Source organism: Melanostigma gelatinosum (assembly GCF_949748355.1).
Source record: "Melanostigma gelatinosum genome assembly, chromosome: 21".
In the NCBI taxonomy this organism is placed as follows: domain Eukaryota; kingdom Metazoa; phylum Chordata; class Actinopteri; order Perciformes; family Zoarcidae; genus Melanostigma; species Melanostigma gelatinosum.
In genome coordinates this window covers 468604-490628 of record NC_136654.1, presented here as the reverse complement: position 1 = coordinate 490628, position 22025 = coordinate 468604, and the positions used below count along the sequence as shown (strand labels likewise).

At 48.5% G+C, this 22025-nt stretch overlaps 2 protein-coding genes across 3 annotated transcripts; one reads left to right on the top strand and one right to left on the bottom strand.

Annotated features, from left to right (window-relative positions):
- Nucleotides 1-450: 450 nt before the first annotated feature.
- On the bottom strand, nt 451-4036 carry bbs1 (Bardet-Biedl syndrome 1; the record flags this gene model as incomplete). The annotated part of the gene is made up of 6 exons (XM_079293642.1): nt 451-2516; nt 2605-2725; nt 2840-2946; nt 3148-3279; nt 3364-3546; nt 3659-4036. The coding sequence occupies 6 exons, from the start codon at nt 4034-4036 to the stop codon at nt 1686-1688; spliced, it is 1752 nt and encodes a 583-aa protein (XP_079149768.1). The 3' UTR covers nt 451-1685.
- A 1251-nt stretch (nt 4037-5287) lies between these two features.
- Nucleotides 5288-21870, top strand: LOC306795205 (kinesin-like protein KIF20B). 2 transcript variants are annotated; one of them, XM_079293637.1, is made up of 31 exons: nt 5288-5366; nt 5810-5916; nt 6159-6242; nt 6535-6654; nt 9040-9178; nt 9653-9837; nt 9920-9962; nt 10092-10228; nt 10373-10445; nt 10884-10995; nt 11342-11413; nt 12002-12148; nt 12235-12397; nt 12467-12760; nt 12964-13070; nt 13158-13251; nt 13338-13449; nt 14953-15011; nt 15147-15245; nt 15795-15933; nt 16026-16211; nt 16841-16965; nt 17070-17243; nt 17423-17580; nt 17724-17902; nt 19233-19307; nt 19451-19599; nt 19792-19854; nt 19949-20036; nt 20929-21065; nt 21460-21870. In XM_079293637.1, the coding sequence occupies exons 2-31, from the start codon at nt 5812-5814 to the stop codon at nt 21541-21543; spliced, it is 3702 nt and encodes a 1233-aa protein (XP_079149763.1). In that variant the 5' UTR covers nt 5288-5366; nt 5810-5811; the 3' UTR covers nt 21544-21870. The 2 variants fall into 2 exon arrangements, with proteins under 2 accessions (XP_079149763.1, XP_079149762.1); XM_079293636.1 differs by having other exon boundaries at nt 19397-19599.
- The last annotated feature ends 155 nt before the right edge of the window (nt 21871-22025 follow it).

Genomic DNA, 22025 nt, shown 5'->3' with positions numbered 1-22025 from the left:
CCACAGAATGTCGACATTTAAAAAAGTTCTCATTTTTTAAAATCATTTAAAATTTTAATGCTCATAAAAACGTCAACAAGCTTCACTTTGTTTGAATCATTTTTTGTTTGTTTCACATCTACAGAATATTACTGTTATTGTTTCACTTCTTTTGTAAGATGTTTGCTGTGAGGAATGTTGGTGTTCATGACAGATTATTTTAACTTGCTGCTTTAGTCTTCAGTCAGAAAATGTTCACTATAATTTAACATATTTGAAGCACAAAGTTTCCAGTAATAAATTAATCATAAATAAATATTAACTTGGGTTTAAATTGAGCTTTTTCAAGACAAAGAATCCTGGACACTTTCTTTGAAAAATAACTTTATTCATTGTTTTATTTCACTTCACTTCATACGATACATTTAGAATATATTTGTCTTATTTCTATATAAACTGCAACGATCTGACTTTTAGTCCCGATACCGATCATTGATCAATAAACTACGTCTCACTTTATGAACTCTGTAAAACTAATTGTAACAAATAAATACGTCGATATAAACTCATAAATAGGACAAATAACCAAAATCAGTATCGCTGCTTTTCTTTTACAACCATTTAACAATAAGTGATTTTAATCCCTGAGAGATCGATACGTGTTGATGGATCTGTAGTTCACCTCCACACACATCTGGTGTCCCTTCTGTTTTAAACATGGAACACAAACTTAAACAAATCTACACCAACGTTTTATGTCTCCGAGTTCTTTGAAATAGTTTGTAATAGTATTTATATTTAGTAGTTCTACTGGCAGCCGTCCAGCAGGTGGTGATGTTTCACATCTCTGTGACTCTGAGGTCAGCTTCACGACCGGAGCTCATTTGGTCCAGACATCACATGACGCTTCAACTTTAGTCATTATAATGGACTTCAACTGTTATGGGACTGTCAGGCTCCGATGTCTGGAGTCTGTACTGATTAAAGTTGAAGCGTCGTGTGCTGTCAGATTAGTGTCATGATGTTTGGAGTCATTACTGAATGAAGTTGAAGTGTTGTATGTCAGGTCAGTTTCATGATGTTGATGTTTGGAGTCATTACTGAATGAAGTGGAAGCGTCGTGTGGTCAGGTCAGTCTCATGATGTTTGGAGTCATTACTGAATGAAGTGGAAGCGTCGTGTGCTGTCAGGTCAGTCTCATGATGTTTGGAGTCATTACTGAATGAAGTGGAAGCGTCGTGTGCTGTCAGGTCAGTCTCATGATGTTTGGAGTCATTACTGAATGAAGTGGAAGCGTCGTGTGGTCAGGTCAGTCTCATGATGTTTGGAGTCATTACTGAATGAAGTGGAAGCGTCGTGTGTTGTCAGGTCAGTCTCATGATGTTTGGAGTCATTACTGAATGAAGTGGAAGTGTTGTCAGGTCAGTCTCATGATGTTTGGAGTCATTACTGAATGAAGTGGAAGTGTCGTGTTGTCAGGTCAGTCTCATGATGTTTGGAGTCATTACTGAATGAAGTGGAAGCGTCGTGCGCTGTCAGGTCAGTCTTGTGATGTTTGGAGTCATTACTGAATGAAGTGGAAGCGTTGTGTGGTCAGGTCAGTCTCATGATGTTTGGAGTCATTACTGAATGAAGTGGAAGCGTCGTGCGCTGTCAGGTCAGTCTCATGATGTTTGGAGTCATTACTGAATGAAGTGGAAGTGTCGTCAGTTGAGTGTCAGTCCTTCGCTGACGGGCATGTTGATGTGTGCGGTCAGCAGCGGGGAGCTCCGCCCCTCGTGCAGGACGAACACCTTGATGATGTCAGAGATGCCCTTGTCGCTGGTGCACTCCACGAAGGTCTCGACGGGGTAGACGAGTCCGGGCACCAGCAGAGGGATCCTCATGTACGGGTTCCTCAACCGGTACAGGCTCTCGTCGTACAGGAAGCTGACGGCCAGGTTCATGACGGGCCGACACGCCGCCGTGTTCTGGACGTTCAGGGTCAGTTTGAAGGCCGGGCCCAGACCCTGAACCACGGCGTTCATCTTGAGCGGCTCTGTGAGGCTGGAGGACATTGGCGTCAGGCTGGACTCCAGGGCCTTGACGTAGGACTTGGCGGTGGACAGGCGCAGGCGGCTCAGGTCCATCTGGAAGGCGCGGTGCATCGCCAGGCCGCTCTCACGCTCCCTCAGCGTCTGGTCCACGTACAGCTTGGTCTTCTTGGGTACGTTGAGGCGGACGCTCTGGGCCGGCGGCGGCCCGGCGGTTCCGTCCCGGTCGTCAAATGCCGCGGTCCTCTTCAGGATCTTCACCATCAGACCCCCGCCCTTGGTGGTCACGATGAGGGTCCCGTCCTCGCGTCCGTACCGGCCGAAGCAGATGCTGGTGACCACGTCGGGCGTCTTGATGGTGCTCAGCAGGTTCTTGTCCCGGTACAGGAGGATCTCACAGTTGGCCAAGCCCACCAGAACCGCCTGGAAGCCCCTGGTGGGGAGGTCCATGGCAGCCATGGTGGTGATGGGAGCCGGGAGGACGGCCCTCCACAGCTTCTTACCCTGAGGACGAGAGACACACTTTCCACGTTTACCTGCAGAACGTATTCAGGTTCTTTACCTTAGAACCCTCTGACGAGCTTCAGCTGACCTTCTGTGTGAAGCCCTGCAGGCTCTCGTCGGTGCAGCCGACCACCACGTTCTTCCCGACCCTCACCAGACCCACCGGGTGACACGACAGCTCGATGCTGTACTTCGGTTTATCAGAGTCCCTGAAGAGCAGCAGCACAAACATCAGCCAGGTGAGTTCTCTTTAGACAGGTGAGTTCTCTCATACAGGTGAGTTCTCTCATACAGGTGAGTTCTCTCATACAGGTGTGTCTTACCTGCGCAGAATGTAGATGTTTCCGTTGCGACACGCCACCGTGATGCGAAACTCCACGTCAAACTGCCCCGTCACGTCCATCATGGTGGGAGCGGCCGGCAGTGACATCTTCAACAGTCACACAGACAGGTTTCTTACTTTGTTGCTGGAGCTTTCAGCCACATCTCATGGCTTTCCTCAGCGAGGACTGTGGAGTTGGCTCAGTCGTCAAACCATCTCCATGATGACGGAGAGCAAAGCCATGAGATGAGTTGCACAAACAAAAACTCCTGTCCTCCCAGTTCAAACCAGTGTGTGATGAGAGTTTACCTTGGAGAGGATGATGAAGGCCTCGGGGTCGAGGACGAAGACGTCGCTGCTCTCCGTACCGATCACCAGACAGCTGACACCGTCCTCGTCCGCCGTGCTCTTCTTCAGGGTCCCGATGCAGGTGATGACGGTCTGAAACACAGGCAACGATCGACCAATCAGAGCGAGGGAGGGAGGGAGGGGTTCTATTATGAATGGTGTCGGAATGAATGGTACCTGCCGTCTGATTGGCTGCTGCTTGTGCAGCTGGACGAACTCGTCCATGTCTCCGGTCTCCAGGGACAGGAACCTGAGCGAGCGGACGGACAGCGGGACGTCGGCCTTCTTCCTGACGCTCTCCAACATCTCCCTCAACGTCACGGGGTCGATCCCGCCCTCCCTCGCCTGCTGCCACACGTCCTGACCAATCACAGCGCAGCACATGTCTCAGTTAAAGAGTAACTAAAACAGTGACCTGTGTTATAACCCAGGGTTCTGTGACTCATAGTAGATACCCCTGAATGGACCAGACCTGCTCCAGTGAGTTGACCTCCAGGCCCGGCAGTGTGAACTTGAAGTACGGCCTCAGGTTCTTGTAGACGTAGATGCAGGGACCGGACGCCACAGCGACCGCGGGTATGCGTGGCTCGTGCAGGTCCATGAAGAAGGCGACGAGGCCGGCGGGCAGGTCCAGCAGGGTGCTCTCGCTCATCAGCGCCGTGCCGCGGTACACCTTCAGCTTCATGCCCGACGAGCCGGAGCCCAGGTCCCCCACCACCAGCCGGCTCTCACCGTCACCACTCAGGTCCGCCAGGTCCACGCAGGACGAGAAGGTGTACAGACAGGCTACCGGGTCGTAGTGAGCGTCCAGCCACCTCCCACCGTCACCGCCCGAGTCCACCGACGACATGAAGGCAGCAGGAGAGTCCTGGTACAGGAGAGACCTGAACAAACAGAGACCAGGATCAGGACTGACAGGGTCCATAAAGACAGAGAGTCAGACGGTTCATTCACTGCTTTACCTTTACCTCTCTCTCTCTCTCTCTCTCTCTGTCTGTCTGTCTGCTTGTCTGTCTCTCTCTGTCTGTCTGCTTGTCTCTCTCTCTCTCTCTGTCTGTCTGCTTGTCTCTCTCTCTCTCTGTCTGTCTCTCTCTCTCTCTCTGTCTGTCTGCTTGTCTGTCTCTCTCTCTCTCTCTCTCTCTCTGTCTGTCTCTCTCTCTCTCTGTCTGTCTGTCCTGTGGAACAAGTACTCAGATGGTGTACTTAAAAACGACTACTACAGTGTAAATGTAAAAGTATTGATTGATTAGTAAAACTACTATATCTGATTCATATACTGTAGAAAGTACAATCTATATTGACCTCTGAGAAGTAGAGAGGGAGAATAAAAGGTACTCAAGTAAAGTGCAAGTACCTCGAGTCTGTACAGTACTTGGTTACGGATGACGGTAGTGTAGTAGAAGTATTACTCTGAAGAGTATCGGTACTCTGTCATCAGCAGCTGATCAATGACGGTAACGACGCTCGCTCACCGTTGTCAAGGAAACCGGTGTGCTGCGTGTCCTCGCGGCGAATCCTTACGTTGTTATTGATTGTTTGATCTCGAGCAGTGTGACGTGTCTTCCACAGAAACGATAGAAACAGTTTCACGTGAAGTGTAAGTAGTAGCAGCTAACAGATAGCTGCTAATCCAACAAATCCGCTTCAAATCCTCTGCTTCAGTCCTCAACTCTGTCACCGGCTGATGACGTCAATCTCAACCGCCGGTGTCGCAAGCAACCACGTGAACAACGTTATGATGCGTTACCGCCACCAGCAGCATTAAAATAAAATAAAAATAAAAATCTGTGTCTGTAAAAGTACTAACACCACAATTTAAAAATACTCCTTTACAGTACAGTACTAATACCACAGTATACAGATACTCAGCAGTACTGAGTAAATGTACTAATGTTACACTGGTACAATACTCTGTTACAGATTTATTCATTTGAATTTGCATATTAATACAATTAAAACCCGAACAATAGACATTCTATTGAGTTTTTTCATTGAATCAACATTGTCTCGCGATATCTTATCCGAGACCTGTGAGACGTCTCCTTGTGCCAGCCTCCTGATTGGTCCTCTGGTCTCTGTTTAAAAACGAGACCGCGTAGAGAGGAGAAGCTGCCCAAGCTAACGTTAGCTCAACGTCAACTGAATGTTTCTCTGTTTCTGGTGATTAAAACACATCCGGAGTGAGTAACACTGTGATGAAGAGGTTAATCTGCGCAGATGTGAAGTAGTGAGATGTTTTGTCCTCGAAGGACGTTAAACCCAACAAATAGACGCATGTACGTGCGTTAGCTCGTGGTGGCTAATGCTAACAACAAAGTAGCAGTAGTTAGCTGCTGTTTAGTTAATGACGTTACTAAAGTGTTACAGCTAAATAGCTCCGACGTGCTCTTTTAATCCTTCATTGTTAGAAGTCACGCAGAACTCCGTTTAAATATTTAGGATCTGTTTCTTTATCTGATCATTTCCGCATGAGGCAGAGTGTCAGTCTGTCTCTCTCTTTCTCGAGACAGATTAGGATTAAAGGTTATTTTTTCTACTCGTGAAATCTGTTTATATATCATCTTATCACACATGCTCGTTTGAAGAACATCTCTCTGTTGTTTACGTGTTTACATGTCTGTAGAGATGATGGAGTCTTGTTTTGGTGAGAAGCCGGAGAGAGTCGGTCCTGTGCTGGTGGACGACATCAAGAGAGATCTACTCGGTGAATTCACTGCTTTACCTGCACAGGTATGTCTGTCTCTCTACCCGTCTCTCTGGCCGTCTGTCTGTCTTTCCCTTCCTGCCTATCTGTCTGTATGTGTCTGTCTGCCTGTCTCTCTCTCTGTCCGTCTGTCTGTCTCTCTGTCTTTCGCTTCCTGCCTGCCTGTCTGTCTGTCTGTCTGTCTATCAATCTCTCTCTCTGTCTGTGCTGGTGTCAGCGGGATGTTGACATCGTCATGGTGACAGGTGGTGTTGTTTTGTCTCATCAGGACATCGTTCAGTCAGAAAACCTTCAGGTTTATCTGAGAGTGAGGCCATTTACTGCAGCAGAGAGAGACAAGCGAGAGACACAGGTGAGACACACACAGACGCGCACACACACACACACACACACGCACGTCTATTTTTCTATTCACGGTATATCAACTCTTCATTAGTCGATGTACCGGCCCTTTAATTGGACAGAAAAAGACGTCACGTTGAAGTCGACATCTTATTGACGGAAAGATTCATCAAGAAAATGTAATTAGCTGCAGCTCTAATGAACAAATCCTCAGATGTTTATTAGAAGAGACTGATATGATTGATAATAACTGATGATGGTAATGATTGTTATTGATTATTATCACGTGTTCTGCTCTCCAGGACTGTGTGACCATCGAGGGACCAGACACGGTGGTCCTCACGGCTCCCAGGACCTGTCCATCAAACCGGCAGAGCGACAAGTCCCTCCCACAACCAGCACAGAGGTTCACCTTTACACAGGTAGCTGTGACGTCACCCGTCTGTCAAACTAGTGTTTACTAGTTAACCGGTTGATGTGTTTTACTGGTTAACTGGTTGACGTATTTACTGGTTGACGCATTTACTCGTAAACTGGTTGGCGTGTTTACTACAGTAGTTAACTGGTTGGTGTGTTTACTACAGTAGTTAACTGGTTGGCGTGTTTACTACAGTAGTTAACTGGTTGGCGTGTTTACTACAGTAGTTAACTGGTTGACGTGGTTACTACAGTAGTTAACTGGTTGGCGTGTTTACTACAGTAGTTAACTGGTTGATGTGTTTACTACAGCAGTTAACTGGTTGGCGTGTTTACTACAGTAGTTAACTGGTTGGCGTGTTTACTACAGTAGTTAACTGGTTGGTGTGTTTACTACAGTAGTTAACTGGTTGGCGTGTTTACTACAGTAGTTAACTGGTTGGCGTGTTTACTACAGTAGTTAACTGGTTGACGTGGTTACTACAGTAGTTAACTGGTTGGCGTGTTTACTACAGTAGTTAACTGGTTGGCGTGTTTACTACAGTAGTTAACTGGTTGGCGTGTTTACTACAGTAGTTAACTGGTTGGCGTGTTTACTACAGTAGTTAACTGGTTGACGTGTTTACTACAGTAGTTAACTGGTTGGCGTGTTTACTACAGTAGTTAACTGGTTGGCGTGTTTACTACAGTAGTTAACTGGTTGACGTGTTTACTACAGTAGTTAACTGGTTGGCGTGTTTACTACAGTAGTTAACTGGTTGGCGTGTTTACTACAGTAGTTAACTGGTTGGCGTGTTTACTACAGTAGTTAACTGGTTGGCGTGTTTACTACAGTAGTTAACTGGTTGACGTGTTTACTACAGTAGTTAACTGGTTGGCGTGTTTACTACAGTAGTTAACTGGTTGGCGTGTTTACTACAGTAGTTAACTGGTTGACGTGTTTACTACAGTAGTTAACTGGTTGGCGTGTTTACTACAGTAGTTAACTGGTTGGCGTGGTTACTACAGTAGTTAACTGGTTGACGTGTTTACTACAGTAGTTAACTGGTTGGCGTGTTTACTACAGTAGTTAACTGGTTGGCGTGGTTACTACAGTAGTTAACTGGTTGACGTGTTTACTACAGTAGTTAACTGGTTGGCGTGTTTACTACAGTAGTTAACTGGTTGATGTGTTTACTACAGTAGTTAACTGGTTGGTGTGTTTACTACAGTAGTTAACTGGTTGGCGTGTTTACTACAGTAGTTAACTGGTTGGCGTGTTTACTACAGTAGTTAACTGGTTGACGTGGTTACTACAGTAGTTAACTGGTTGGCGTGTTTACTACAGTAGTTAACTGGTTGGCGTGTTTACTACAGTAGTTAACTGGTTGGCGTGTTTACTACAGTAGTTAACTGGTTGGCGTGTTTACTACAGTAGTTAACTGGTTGACGTGTTTACTACAGTAGTTAACTGGTTGGCGTGTTTACTACAGTAGTTAACTGGTTGGCGTGTTTACTACAGTAGTTAACTGGTTGATGTGTTTACTACAGTAGTTAACTGGTTGGCGTGTTTACTACAGTAGTTAACTGGTTGGCGTGTTTACTACAGTAGTTAACTGGTTGACGTGTTTACTACAGTAGTTAACTGGTTGACGTGTTTACTACAGTAGTTAACTGGTTGGCGTGTTTACTACAGTAGTTAACTGGTTGACGTGTTTACTACAGTAGTTAACTGGTTGATGTGTTTACTACAGTAGTTAACTGGTTGACGTGTTTACTACAGTAGTTAACTGGTTGGCGTGTTTACTACAGTAGTTAACTGGTTGACGTGTTTACTACAGTAGTTAACTGGTTGGCGTGTTTACTACAGTAGTTAACTGGTTGGCGTGTTTACTACAGTAGTTAACTGGTTGACGTGTTTACTACAGTAGTTAACTGGTTGGCGTGTTTACTACAGTAGTTAACTGGTTGACGTGTTTACTACAGTGGTTGACGTGTTTACTACAGTAGTTAACTGGTTGGCGTGTTTACTACAGTTGTTAACTGGTTGGCGTGTTTACTACAGTAGTTAGCTGGTTGGCGTGTTTACTACAGTAGTTAACTGGTTGGCGTGTTTACTGCAGTAGTTAACTGGTTGGCGTGTTTACTACAGTAGTTAACTGGTTGGCGTGTTTACTACAGTAGTTAAGTGGTTGGCGTGGTTACTACAGTAGTTAACTGGTTGATGTGTTTACTACAGTAGTTAACTGGTTGGCGTGTTTACTACAGTAGTTAACTGGTTGGCGTGTTTACTACAGTAGTTAACTGGTTGGCGTGTTTACTACAGTAGTTAACTGGTTGGCGTGGTTACTACAGTAGTTAACTGGTTGGCGTGTTTACTACAGTAGTTAACTGGTTGTTGTGTTGTACAGGTCTTTGATCCGGATGCCAGCCAGAAGAAGGTCTTTGAGGGTTCAGTTCGTGGTTTGGTCCGTGACGTTCTCACTGGAGGAAACTGTCTGGTGTTCACGTACGGAGTCACCAACGCTGGAAAAACCTTCACATTCCTGGGTCAGAAACACAACCTGTCTCTCTGTCTCTCTGTCCTCTGACTGCCCCACAGTTTAAAATAGGTCTGGGACCCTTTTAGCATCAGTGTGTGTGTAGAGGAGAAACCTGATCCCTGTCCTGTGGAACCAGATCCAGTGCAACGAGGTTGCTCTGTGTAAACAGCTTCTCTGATTACTGGAGTCACCCTCTAAATCACATCAAGTTCATGTATGTGTGAAACGTGTCCACACACACACACACACACACACACACACACACACACACACACACACACACACACACCTGTTGTCTTCTGTGTCAAATCCAGCACATTCACATCTGGACACACAGTTGAAGCTTCACAAAATTCATCACATTTTCTCTCTGAATCCAAACGTTTCTGTACGATTTACTGTCTATTCACCTGCAGATTGGGTTTGATTTATTTTTAAATGTCTGCCTGTCTGTCTGTCTCTCTGCCTGTCTGTGTCTCAGGTCCGGACCATGACTCCGGTCTGTTGCCCAGGTCTCTGTCTGTGATCTTTAACAGCATCGACGGTCGTCTGTACGGTCGGTCCGACCTGAAGCCGCATCGCTGCAGAGACTTCAGCAGACTGACTCCAGACCAGCAGGCAGCAGAGTCCAGCAGCAAGAGGAACCTGCTGAGGCTCTTTAAAGAGGTCACAACATACAAATACATCTGTGTACTACTGTGTGTGTGTGTGTACCAGTGTGTCTCATTGTGTCTCATTGTCTCTGCAGAGCGACAAAAGTCAGACGTCTGGCAGGTCAACTTTTCTTGATGGTCAGTGATTTAATTACTGTGAAGTCAGAAGTTTATTTGTCCGACCATGTAAATGAAAGTTGGTCCTCACACGAACATCTTGTGGAGCCCACAACTGCTAAAAACAAGGAGGTGTGTGTGTGTTTCCAGGCTCGTCTGACAGCACGGGGACCGGTGTCTCTGAGGAGGACCGTTTTTGTCTGGATGTCGACTCAAACGTCCGTTTCTCTGCTTGGGTTTCGTTCTGTGAGATTTACAACGACAACATCCATGACTTGCTGGAGCAGGTGTGTGTGTGTGTGTGTGTGTGTGCGTGTGTGTGTGTGTGTGTGTGTGTGTGTGTGTGTGTGTGTGTGTGTGTGTGTGTGTGTGTGTGTGTGTGTGTGTGTGTGTGTGTGTCGTTGATCTGACATTGATCTGTCATTGATCAGGTTCCCAGTGGACACCACAAGAGGACGGTTCTGCGTCTGTCTCAGGACGTCAAAGGAAACTCGTTCATCAAAGGTAACGTCTATTTTAATTTGATCAGAATCACATTTCTTTACTTTATTGTTGCGTATGTTTCATGTTCCTGTGTGTAAATCTTTGTTTCTACTCACTGAATGAAGGTTAAAGATTCTGTAAACGATTTGATTTAACTGCTAAATATTTACTCAATAGATTTTTAACACTTCCTGTTTCTAAAGCTTCTAAAAACGAATTAAGCTTCTTTATAAAACCCTCAGAAATGTAAACAATGTTTATTATTAGTGAATATTTGTGACGGCACATGATCAAATATAAGCTGAGCTTTACTGTCTCGGCCCAGCTGTGTTGTGTAGTAACGTTCTCGTACCACAGGATGGCAGCAGATACATTTACAGTGTTTGGAACCCTCAACACAACCTGCAGAGATTTCACTGTGTGTGTGTGTGTGTGTCTTTGTGTCGCTCCATGTCTCAGACCTGAGGTGGGTCCAGGTGAACGGGTCTGAAGAGGCCTACAGAGTGCTGAAGATCGGGAAGAAGAACCAGAGCTTCTCCTCCACCAGACTGAACCATCTGTCCAGCAGGAGGTCCGCTCTTTTACTTTACTACAGTTTCTGCTTGTGACTGTAAACTATAACCCTCTGAACCCTCAAGGAGTTTAAGGCTTCTGTTACGGTGTTCTTGATTTTCAAAATAAAAGTCCTGCTCCTATGGAAACAGAACCATCATGACGGTTTATTTGTGGAGGGATTTTAAATGAGACATGATGATGAAATATCGCAATTTTAAGATTAGTTTTGGTTTCTTTTTCTGATGGAAGCGTTCGTCTCACATGATGTGTTCAAGGACCGTCTGAGAGATGAAAATCTGATGGTTTTTTTACAGCTTCTGGCTGATGAGTGGTGCTGTTTTTGTGATTGTTTCCCTCTGCAGCCACAGCATCTTCTCCATCAGGATCCTCCGAGTGGACGACGTCGGCGTTCCCAGAGTCCTCGGCATCAGCGAGTAAGACTGTTAAACTTGAAGGGACGAGGTCATTGGTGTGTAAAGCACTGATTCTCAACTGGTGGGACCCGGTTTCAGTGGGTCGCGGGAAAAAAAAAAAAACCCTGTGCTTTTATTTTGAAGGTGATTTTTTAATGCAGCGGAGTGCCGTCTATTCACACTCCTTAACAGTATCTGGCGTTAATGCCTTGTAATGCTAATATCAGAGGATGAACTGAAGACTACACCGCTGTCTAATGACTGAGTATTGAAGTGAAGACATGTCGGAGGACATCAAACAGACCGCAGATCGAGTTTAGGCAAGAGGTCATTCTGCATCACAAATGGACGAATCTACAGACGTCACAAACAGAGCAGCTTATCTGTTTACGTGGGACGTGTGGGGGACGGGGACAGACAGGAACTAGAGCGCTCCTACACTAGGACTCGAGGACATGTTCAGACTGCTCCATCTTTACATGAAAGACATTTGAGAAGCTGAACATTTGGGTCGTGGCTTGTCATGAAGGTGGGTCCCACAGCCAGACCAGCTGAGGACCTCTGGTGTGAAGGATGTCCATAATAATCATAATGATGTGTCTCTGTGAGGTTGTCTCTGTGCGACCTGGCCGGATCCGAGCGCTGCTCTCGGACTCGCAACACTGGGGAGCGACTGAAGGAGGCGGGAAACATCAACAGCTCTCTGCTGACGCTCGGGAAGTGCATCAACTCCATGAGACTGAACCAGCACAGCAAGTAGGACCTCAGAGTCTGGACCGCTTGAACCAGAACCATCAGGACGCGCAGGGTGACCGGGTCTGATGGGTTGTTTCTCTCTGCAGGGTCCCGCACCACGTCCCCTTCAGGGAGTCCAAGCTCACGCACTTCCTGCAGTTCTTCTTCTGTGGTGGCGGCCGCGTCTCCATGGTGGTCAACATCAACAGGAACTCGTTCTGCTTCGACGAGACGCTCAACGTCCTCAAGTTCTCCGCCCTCGCCCAGAAGGTCAGTACTGATTCAGTGTTCCTCCACTGAGGTTCTGAATGCAGCACCGTGACTCTCTCTCTGGTCCAGGTGGTGGTCTTGAAGTCGAGGCCGATGGTCCCAGACGACGTCCCCCACAATTCGGCCATGGAGCTGTCGCTAATCATCGAGGACGCCGACCGCCGCAGAAAGGTGTCGGGGCGGGGCAGGAAGAGCTCGCTGGTCGCCTGGGAGAAGACTCTGGAGGATGTGCTGGAGGATGAGGACGATGAAGAGTGTGGGGGGGAGGAGGAGAGTCCGATAGAAGGAACAGTGCTGGAGGCAGGAGGTGAGGAGGAGGAGGAGGAGGAGGAAGGTGACAGGACCATGGAGGGAGAAGAGACGGTAATGATCTAACTTAAGCTATTTCTGTTTACCAGAGAAGTTGTATTCTCTTAAAATCCATGAACTGTGTGTGTGTGTGTGTGTGTGTGTGTGTGTGTGTGTGTGTGTGTGTGTGTGTGTGTGTGTGTGTGTGTGTGTGTGTGTGTGTGTGTGTGTGTGTGTGTGTGTGTGTGTGTGTGTGTGTGTGTGTGTGTGTGTGTCAGCACTCGGACAGAGAGGCGGCGCTGCGTTTGGTGCTGGAGGCTCAGATCAGAGAGGAAGTCTGCGCTGAGTTCATGGAGCTCTACAACAAGATGGAGAAAGACTACAGGTAACGTGATCATGTGACTGAACTACAGCACGTCACATGACTGTGATATGACACACACGTGACATCGTGTTTGAATGTGTGTGTCAGTAAGCGTCTGGAGAAGGAGAAGGAGATCCTCGAGGAGCGAGCTGATGAAAGAATGGAGATCCTAAAGAAGCTCGTCAGTAAGACCGACCAGCAGGTGACCAATAGCACCTGAGTCTCATTGCTGGTGACCGTCAGTCATCAATGACGAGCATCGCTGATCAGTTTGATGATGATTGTCAGGAGGAGGCCGATCTGTTGGAGATCTTCAGTTCAGTGACTGAAGATCTGGAGAAGATCAGAGAGGACGCTCAGAGTGTTCACCGCTGTCTGACTGAGCACACACACACTGCAGGTACACACACACACACACACTGCAGGTACACACACACACACACTGCAGGTACACACACACACACACTGCAGGTACACACACACACACACTGCAGGTACACACACACACACACTGCAGGTACACACACACACACACTGCAGGTACACACACACACACTGCAGGTACACACACACACACACTGCAGGTACACACACACACACTGCAGGTACACACACACACACACTGCAGGTACACACACACACACACTGCAGGTACACACACACACACACACTGCAGGTACACACACACACACACTGCAGGTACACACACACACACACTGCAGGTACACACACACACACACTGCAGGTACACACACACACACACTGCAGGTACACACACACACACACTGCAGGTACACACACACACACTGCAGGTACACACACACACACACACACACTGCAGGTACACACACACACACACTGCAGGTACACACGTACACACACACACACACACACTGCAGGTACACACACACACACACACTGCAGGTACACACACACACACACACTGCAGGTACACACACACACACTGCAGGTACACACACACGCACTGCAGGTACACACACACACACTGCAGGTACACACACACAAACACACACTGCAGGTACACACACACACACACTGCAGGTACACACACACACACACTGCAGGTACACACACTGCAGGTACACACACACACACACACTGCAGGTACACACACACACACACTGCAGGTACACACACACTGCAGGTACACACACACTGCAGGTACACACACTGCAGGTACACACACACACACTGCAGGTACACACACACTGCAGGTACACACACACACACTGCAGGTACACACACACACTGCAGGTACACACACACACTGCAGGTACACACACACACACTGCAGGTACACACACACTCACACACACTCTGCAGGTACACACACACACACACACACACACTGCAGGGACACACACACACACACACTGCAGGTACACACACACACACACACACTGCAGGTACACACACACACACACACTGCAGGTACACACACACACACTGCAGGTACACACACACACACTCACACACACACACTCTGCAGGTACACACACACTCACACACACACACTCTGCAGGTACACACACACACACACACACACACACTCTGCAGGTACATAGACACACTCACACACACACACTGCAGGTACACACACACACACACACACTGCAGGTACACACACACACACACTGCAGGTACACACACACACACACACTGCAGGTACACACACACACACACACACACACACACTCTGCAGGTACACACTCACACACACACACACACTGCAGGTACACACTCACACACACACACACACTGCAGGTACACACACACACACACACACACACTGCAGGTTCACACACACACACACACACACACTGCAGGTACACACTCACACACTCAGCTCCTGGTTGTTGTTGATGTGACGTCCTCTGTGCAGAGCTGGAGGCGCTGCGATTGGAGAAGCAGAGCTCACGTGACCAACTGCTGGCCAAGGAGGTAGTGTCTTCTTCTGTGGTGTCTTCTTCTGTGGTGTCTTCTTCTGTGGTGTCTTCTATGCTTTGGTGCATCTGAAATGACGTTTGTCACGTTGTTCACGATGTGCTTTATCAATAAAGTTATTTTGTTTTCCAGATTCTGAAGCAGCAGCAACACAAGTTATCAGAGCTGATGGAGATGAGTCAGCAGAAAGACGACGTCATCAACAAGCTGAAGAACGAGAGCAACGCCGACGTAAACACTTCACACGTTAATGTCACAGACGATAACGTCACAATAATGATGCTGTCCGACGCTGCGCCTCCACTATATTCCAGGTTTTGTTTCTTTGGTGTTTTGCTTATGTTGGCGAGCAGCACTGATCGCTGCTGAACTTTCAGTATTTTAAGTTTTGTTTTGCTTCTTCTGACTGAAGCCTTTGTTGCACATGATGTGTTCAAGGACCGTCGGGAAAATGTTATTCTGACGATAATGACGTTTTTTTTTTCCAGCTTCTGGCTGATGAACGGGGTCGTTCTGGATATTTATATTTATAGAAGACATGCTTTTCTATCCTGCTTATGAAGTATCATAATCACAGGAAATGTATATTCTCCTGTTATTTAATCAAACCTCACATGAGTCCTGTGGACCTGTGGCTCAGAGAGCTCATGTGATCATGAGGAGTAACAATCTGTTCATCTGCTGCTGAATGATTTCCCAGAATAAGTTCACGATTAAAAGATATGATCTTCCCCGGACCAGTAAAAGCAGTGTGACTAATGAACCACATCCTTCTCTCAGAAGGCTCTGGTGGAGCTTCTGAGGACAACGAGAGGAGAAGAGGAGGAGGAGGAGGAGGAGGAGAAGAAGGAGCAGAACAGGAAACACCAGCGTGAAGCTCTGGAGGAAGAAGAGGAAAGAGGACCAGCAAAGAGGAGAGGTGAGAGAAGGAGATGAAAGGATGGGGCTTACTCCTTATTATTTTAACTCTAAAACTCTAAAGTCTTTCTTTCTTCTCCTCCGTCTCCTCAGTGCTGGAGGAGGAGCTCTGGAGGCTGCAGGAGGAAAACGATAAGAAGGAGGAAACCATCGTCGAGCTGAGGAAGAGGGAGGAGAGGAAGAAGGGCCTGGAGGAGGAGCTGAGGAGACGGGAGGAGGAGGTGGAGAAGCTGGAGAAGGAGCAGGTTGCTCTGCAGCAGAAGGTGCAGGAGCTGACGGGTAGGAGAGCTGAAACTACAGGACACCGAGTGGACCTCGTCACGTGACTGCGTGGGCCGACTGCTCAGCCGTTAAGCGGTCGGAGGCTCGGATGTTCGATCCCCGACTCCGCTGGTCGTCATGTGTCCTTCACTTCACACTCAAATAGTTGCTGCTTGCTCTCGCATTTCTCCTCAAACTATTTACTGCACAGATTTCCTGCAGCTTTAGCCCTTCTCTCACTATGGCTCTTTCTGTCCCCTCCTCCCTCCTCTCCCTCCTCCTCCCCTCCTTCCTCCCCTCCCTCCTCCTCTCCTCCCTCCTCCCCTCCTCCCTCCTCTCCCCCCCTCCTCCCCTCCTTCCTCCCCTCCTCCCCTCCTCCTCCCCTCCTTCCCCCCCTCCTCCCTCCTCTCCCCCCCTCCTCCCTCCTCCCCTCCTCCCTCCTCCCCTGCTCCTCCCCTCCTCTCCTCCCCTGCTCCTCTCCTCCCTCCTCCCCTGCTCCTCTCCTCCCCTCCCTCCTCCCTCCTCCCCTCCTCCTCTCCTCCCTCCCTCCGCCCTCCTCCCCTGCTCCTCTCCTCCCTCCTCCTCCCTCCCCTCCTCCCTCCCCTCCTCCCTCCTCTCCTCTCCTCTCCTCTCCTCCCCCCTCGTAGATCTGGACGAGTGTCCAAACTGTGCGTCTGTGTTGGTGTCTCTGGAGTCGGAGCAGAGGGAAACATCCAGACTGACGAAGGAGAACAAAGCTCTGGTTAACGGCATCTTCCAGCTCCAGACGGAGGTACGAGTGGTCACTTTATTAGGTACACCTGTACAATCCAATATGAATACAAAGAGATCTATCAAAGTGAGACAACAAACGTTTGCTTCTTTTGTTATTTCCAGGTGACCGGTCCCCAGACGAAGCTCAAGGAGCAGACTGACAGGTCTGACAGCCTATCGCAGCAGCTGCACATTACAAAGACCCGCCTCCAGGACCTGGAGAGCCAATCAGAGGAGAAGGCCGACAGCATCAATGTTCTGACACAAGAAGTGGAGCGTCTGAAGCAGGAAGTCAAGGTTCTTCCTGTTCTTTTGTTTCTCTGTTTACAACAACTGACTATTGATTGTTTGATTGATTGTTTTTATGGCTTTGGATTGATCAGTTGAGGAGTTAATGAGTAAAGCAACAGTGTTGATTGATTGTTTCAGGAGGAGGAGGGGCGGAGCAGCACTGATTGATTGATTGATTGTTTCAGGAGGAGGAGGGGCGGAGCAGCAGCGGCGTTTTCCACGCCGCCATGGAGGAGCTGAAGAGGGAGAGCCAGGCAGCGCTGATGAGATCATCTCAGAAATCCCAACAGATCCAAGATCTGCAGAGAGGGAAAAGCCAACTGCAGGAATCGCTGACGCACAGGTAGACAGGAGGAGCCTGATGGGCGCATCAATATTGTCTTCAATCAGGTTTTATTGTTGAATATACAACAGATCCAACAGGTGACAAGTAAGCAGCGTATCAGTTCATTTCAAAAGTATTAATCTCCTGTCCTCATCCTACAGTGAAAACAGGTGTGTTGAACTCAGTGAGGAGTCAGCCAATCAGGAAGCGGAATTCACCAGTCGACTCCAGAGCCTAAAGGAGGAGCTTGAGTCTGAGGGCGGAGCTCTGCGAGGGAGATTGGAGGAGATGGAGAAATCAGAGGAGGAAAGGAGGAGGAATCAGGACAGGGAGAAGGAAGGTGAGAAGATGAAAAACAATACAATCCACCGTAGAGAACGGCCGAGGAACCCGGTAGAGAGCGGCCGAGGAACCCGGTAGAGAGCGGCCGAGGAACCCGGTAGAGAGCGGCCGAGGAACCCGGTAGAGAGCGAACGGCCGAGGAACCCGGTAGAGAACGAACGGCCGAGGAACCCGGTAGAGAACGAACGGTCGAGGAACCCGGTAGAGAGCGGCCGAGGAACCCGGTAGAGAGCGGCCGAGGAACCCGGTAGAGAGCGAACGGCCGAGGAACCCGGTAGAGAACGAACGGCCGAGGAACCCGGTAGAGAACGAACGGTCGAGGAACCCGGTAGAGAACGAACGGTCGAGGAACCCGGTAGAGAACGAACGGTCGAGGAACCCGGTAGAGAACGGCCGAGGAACCCGGTAGAGAGCGGCCGAGGAACCCGGTAGAGAGCGAACGGCCGAGGAACCCGGTAGAGAGCGAACGGCCGAGGAACCCGGTAGAGAGCGAACGGCCGAGGAACCCGGTAGAGAACGAACGGCCGAGGAACCCGGTAGAGAACGAACGGCCGAGGAACCCGGTAGAGAACGAACGGCCGAGGAACCCGGTAGAGAACGAACGGTCGAGGAACCCGGTAGAGAACGAACGGTCGAGGAACCCGGTAGAGAACGAACGGTCGAGGAACCCGGTAGAGAACGAACGGTCGAGGAACCCGGTAGAGAACGGCCGAGGAACCCGGTAGAGAGCGGCCGAGGAATCCGGTAGAGAGCGGCCGAGGAACCCGGTAGAGAACGAACGGCCGAGGAACCCGGTAGAGAACGAACGGCCGAGGAACCCGGTAGAGAACGAACGGCCGAGGAACCCGGTAGAGAACGAACGGCCGAGGAACCCGGTAGAGAACGAACGGCCGAGGAACCCGGTAGAGAACGAACGGCCGAGGAACCCGGTAGAGAACGAACGGCCGAGGAACCCGGTAGAGAACGAACGGTCGAGGAACCCGGTAGAGAACGAACGGTCGAGGAACCCGGTAGAGAACGGCCGAGGAACCCGGTAGAGAGCGGCCGAGGAATCCGGTAGAGAGCGGCCGAGGAACCCGGTAGAGAACGAACGGCCGAGGAACCCGGTAGAGAACGAACGGCCGAGGAACCCGGTAGAGAACGAACGGCCGAGGAACCCGGTAGAGAACGAACGGCCGAGGAACCCGGTAGAGAACGAACGGTCGAGGAACCCGGTAGGGAGTAGTCACCATTCTTTCTCTTCATTCACGACTCCAGAGAAAACCAGAACCTCATCGGTCCTTGATGGTTTGTCTACTAATCCGTCTTGAAATGTTTCTGTGTGTCAGAGCTGCATCGAGTCGTGTCTGAAAAGGAGAAACTTGTAGAAGAATGTCACAGTCAGACGGAGACTCTGAGAACAGGTACCTTCATCATCTTCATCACCTGAAACAGTGGAGAACGTTGTGTTAATGTGATCAGGAGATAAATCTGAACTTTCTCTTTCCATCAGAGCTGGATTGTCTGAGGGAAGACCTGCAGAGGAGGGAGGAGGAGGAGAACAGAGAGGTGGAGGAGCTGAAGGAAGTGATCCAGAGACTCCAGGAGGAGGAGGGAAGGAGCAGGGAGTTTGAGGCTGTGAGGAAAGAGATGGAGAGACTACAGAAGAAAGCCCCCAAAACTACAGGGAGGAAGAGGAAGAGCTGCGATGTGCAGGTGTGTGAGTGTGTGTTATTAATGGGACATTTCACTGGTTTGAGACATTTTTAAAATCTTAAGTTTCTATATTGATCTTACTGGTTTCAGTTTGTTTCTATGGCAACCTGTAGAGAGGTGAAACATCTCACAGAGGTGTGTGTGTGTGTGTGTGTGTGTGTGTGTGTGTGTGTGTGTGTGTGTGTGTTTCAGGACCTGGTGTTCAGTGAGAACAAGAGAAACAAAGTGAGAGGAAACTGTCGAAACAACAAACAGGTGAGAAACAAAATACACCTGGACAGAGATCTTCTGTGAGCAGTATGGTTAAATATCTCTCTGTCCCTCACCCTGTCTGTCTCTCTCTGTCCAGTCTTCTGTGGTGAAGGAGAAGACAGACGGCCCTCTTCAGAAGATCGGAGAGTTGATCCACAGCTCTCCCTCCATCCTGGGCAGCAAAGGTTGGTGTGTCTTTCATGACTCATTGCAGCAGTACGACTGTTATGAACAACAGTTATGGAACTGAAAGTAAAAACATCCGGAGCGTTGTTACAGTCTGACTGATGCTACAGTCTGACTGATGCTACAGTCTGACTGATGCTACAGTCTGACTGATGCTACAGCCTGAATGATGCTACAGCCTGACTGATGCTACAGCCTGAATGATGCTGCAGCCTGAATGATGCTACAGCCTGACTGATGCTACAGCCTGACTGATGCTACAGCCTGACTGATGCTACAGCCTGAATGATGCTACAGCCTGACTGATGCTACAGTCTGACTGATGCTACAGCCTGAATGATGCTACAGCCTGAATGATGCTACAGTCGGACTGATGCTACAGCCTGAATGATGCTACAGCCTGAATGATGCTACAGCCTGACTGATGCTACAGTCTGACTGATGCTACAGCCTGACTGATGCTACAGCCTGAATGATGCTGCAGCCTGAATGATGTTACAGTCTGACTGACGCTACAGTCTGAATGATGCTACAGCCTGAATGATGCTACAGCCTGAATGATGCTACAGCCTGACTGATGCTACAGCCTGACTGATGCTACAGCCTGACTGATGCTACAGCCTGAATGATGCTACAGCCTGAATGACGTTACAGCCTGACTGACGTTACAGCCTGACTGACGCTACAGCCTGACTGACGCTACAGCCTGACTGACGCTACAGCCTGACTGACGCTACAGCCTGACTGACGCTACAGCCTGACTGACGCTACAGCCTGACTGACGCTACAGCCTGACTGACGCTACAGTCTGACTGATGCTACAGTCTGACTGATGCTAACTTATTTGTGACCTCTTTATCCACCTGTATTTGCTTCTCTGTGTCTCTGCAGCTAAAACCATCATCAGCCTTGTCAGTGGACATTCAGTGGACAAGGAGACGGCGACCACAGCAAACAAACCAAAACGAGGACGGAGAAAGCTTTATAGGACGGACGCCTCAACTCCACTAATCGACTCCCCGAGCATGGTGGGTGTGTGTGTGTGAGAGAGAGACGTGTTTGTACGGTTGTGTTAAATGTGTAGTTTCGTAGTTGCGCGTGTTTAGCGCGTAGCGGCGTGTTTAGGGCGTAGCGGCGTGTTTAGCGAGTAGCGGCGTGTTTAGGGCGTAGCGGCGTGTTTAGCGCGTGGCGCCGTGTTTAGCTCGTGCCGCCGTGTTTAGCGCGTGGCGGCGTGTTTACCGCGTAGCGGCGTGTTTAGCGCGTAGCGCCGTGTTTAGCGCGTAGCGCCGTGTTTAGGGCGTAGCGCCGTGTTTAGCGCGTAGCGGCGTGTGTATAACGCGTAGCGGCGTGTGTATAACGCGTAGCGGCGTGTGTATAACGCGTAGCGGCGTGTGTATAACGTGTAGTTGTGTTGTGTTTCAGATGGTCGGAGGAGCAAAGGAGGAGAAGGAGAGCGATCACCTCATCATTAAGAGACAGCTGCGCTCCAAGACATGCAGGAAGTGACATCATCATGTGACATCATCATCATATGACAACACTAGCTGGTCTGCAGGCGGTCTTTTTAGCGAAAGAGGTTTTAAATATTTGTACAGTTTGTTTTCTTATTTTTAGAGAGAAGAGGACGACGACTCTTTTCAATAAATAAATCAAATCGCCCGTATCTCTTTGCTGTTTGATCTCTTCAGCCAACAAATGACAAATATATAATTGTCAGTTATAATTATAAAAAAAGAATAACTCTTAAAAACAGGAAACAAACATCCTTTAATTCATCGACATTATGTCATAGTGGTTTTTTTCGTGACTATTTTCAGAGAAACGGTGAAATGTGTTTCTGTGACTCAGTGAAGAAAAACAAAATGCACCATCAGATATATATATATATATATATATATATATATATCTATATATATATATATATAGATATATATATATATAGATATATATATATATAGATATATATATATATATATATATATCTGATG

Excerpts from the sequence above, each read along its gene's own strand:
- LOC306795205 (XM_079293636.1), top strand. The coding sequence starts at position 5,812 with ATGATGGAGTCTTGTTTTGGTGAGAAGCCGGAGAGAGTCGGTCCTGTG. Across the intron at positions 10,229-10,372 it reads TCCATGACTTGCTGGAGCAG|GTTCCCAGTGGACACCACAA; the intron begins GTGTGTGTGTGT and ends GTCATTGATCAG. Across the intron at positions 12,398-12,466 it reads TCTCCGCCCTCGCCCAGAAG|GTGGTGGTCTTGAAGTCGAG; the intron begins GTCAGTACTGAT and ends TCTCTGGTCCAG.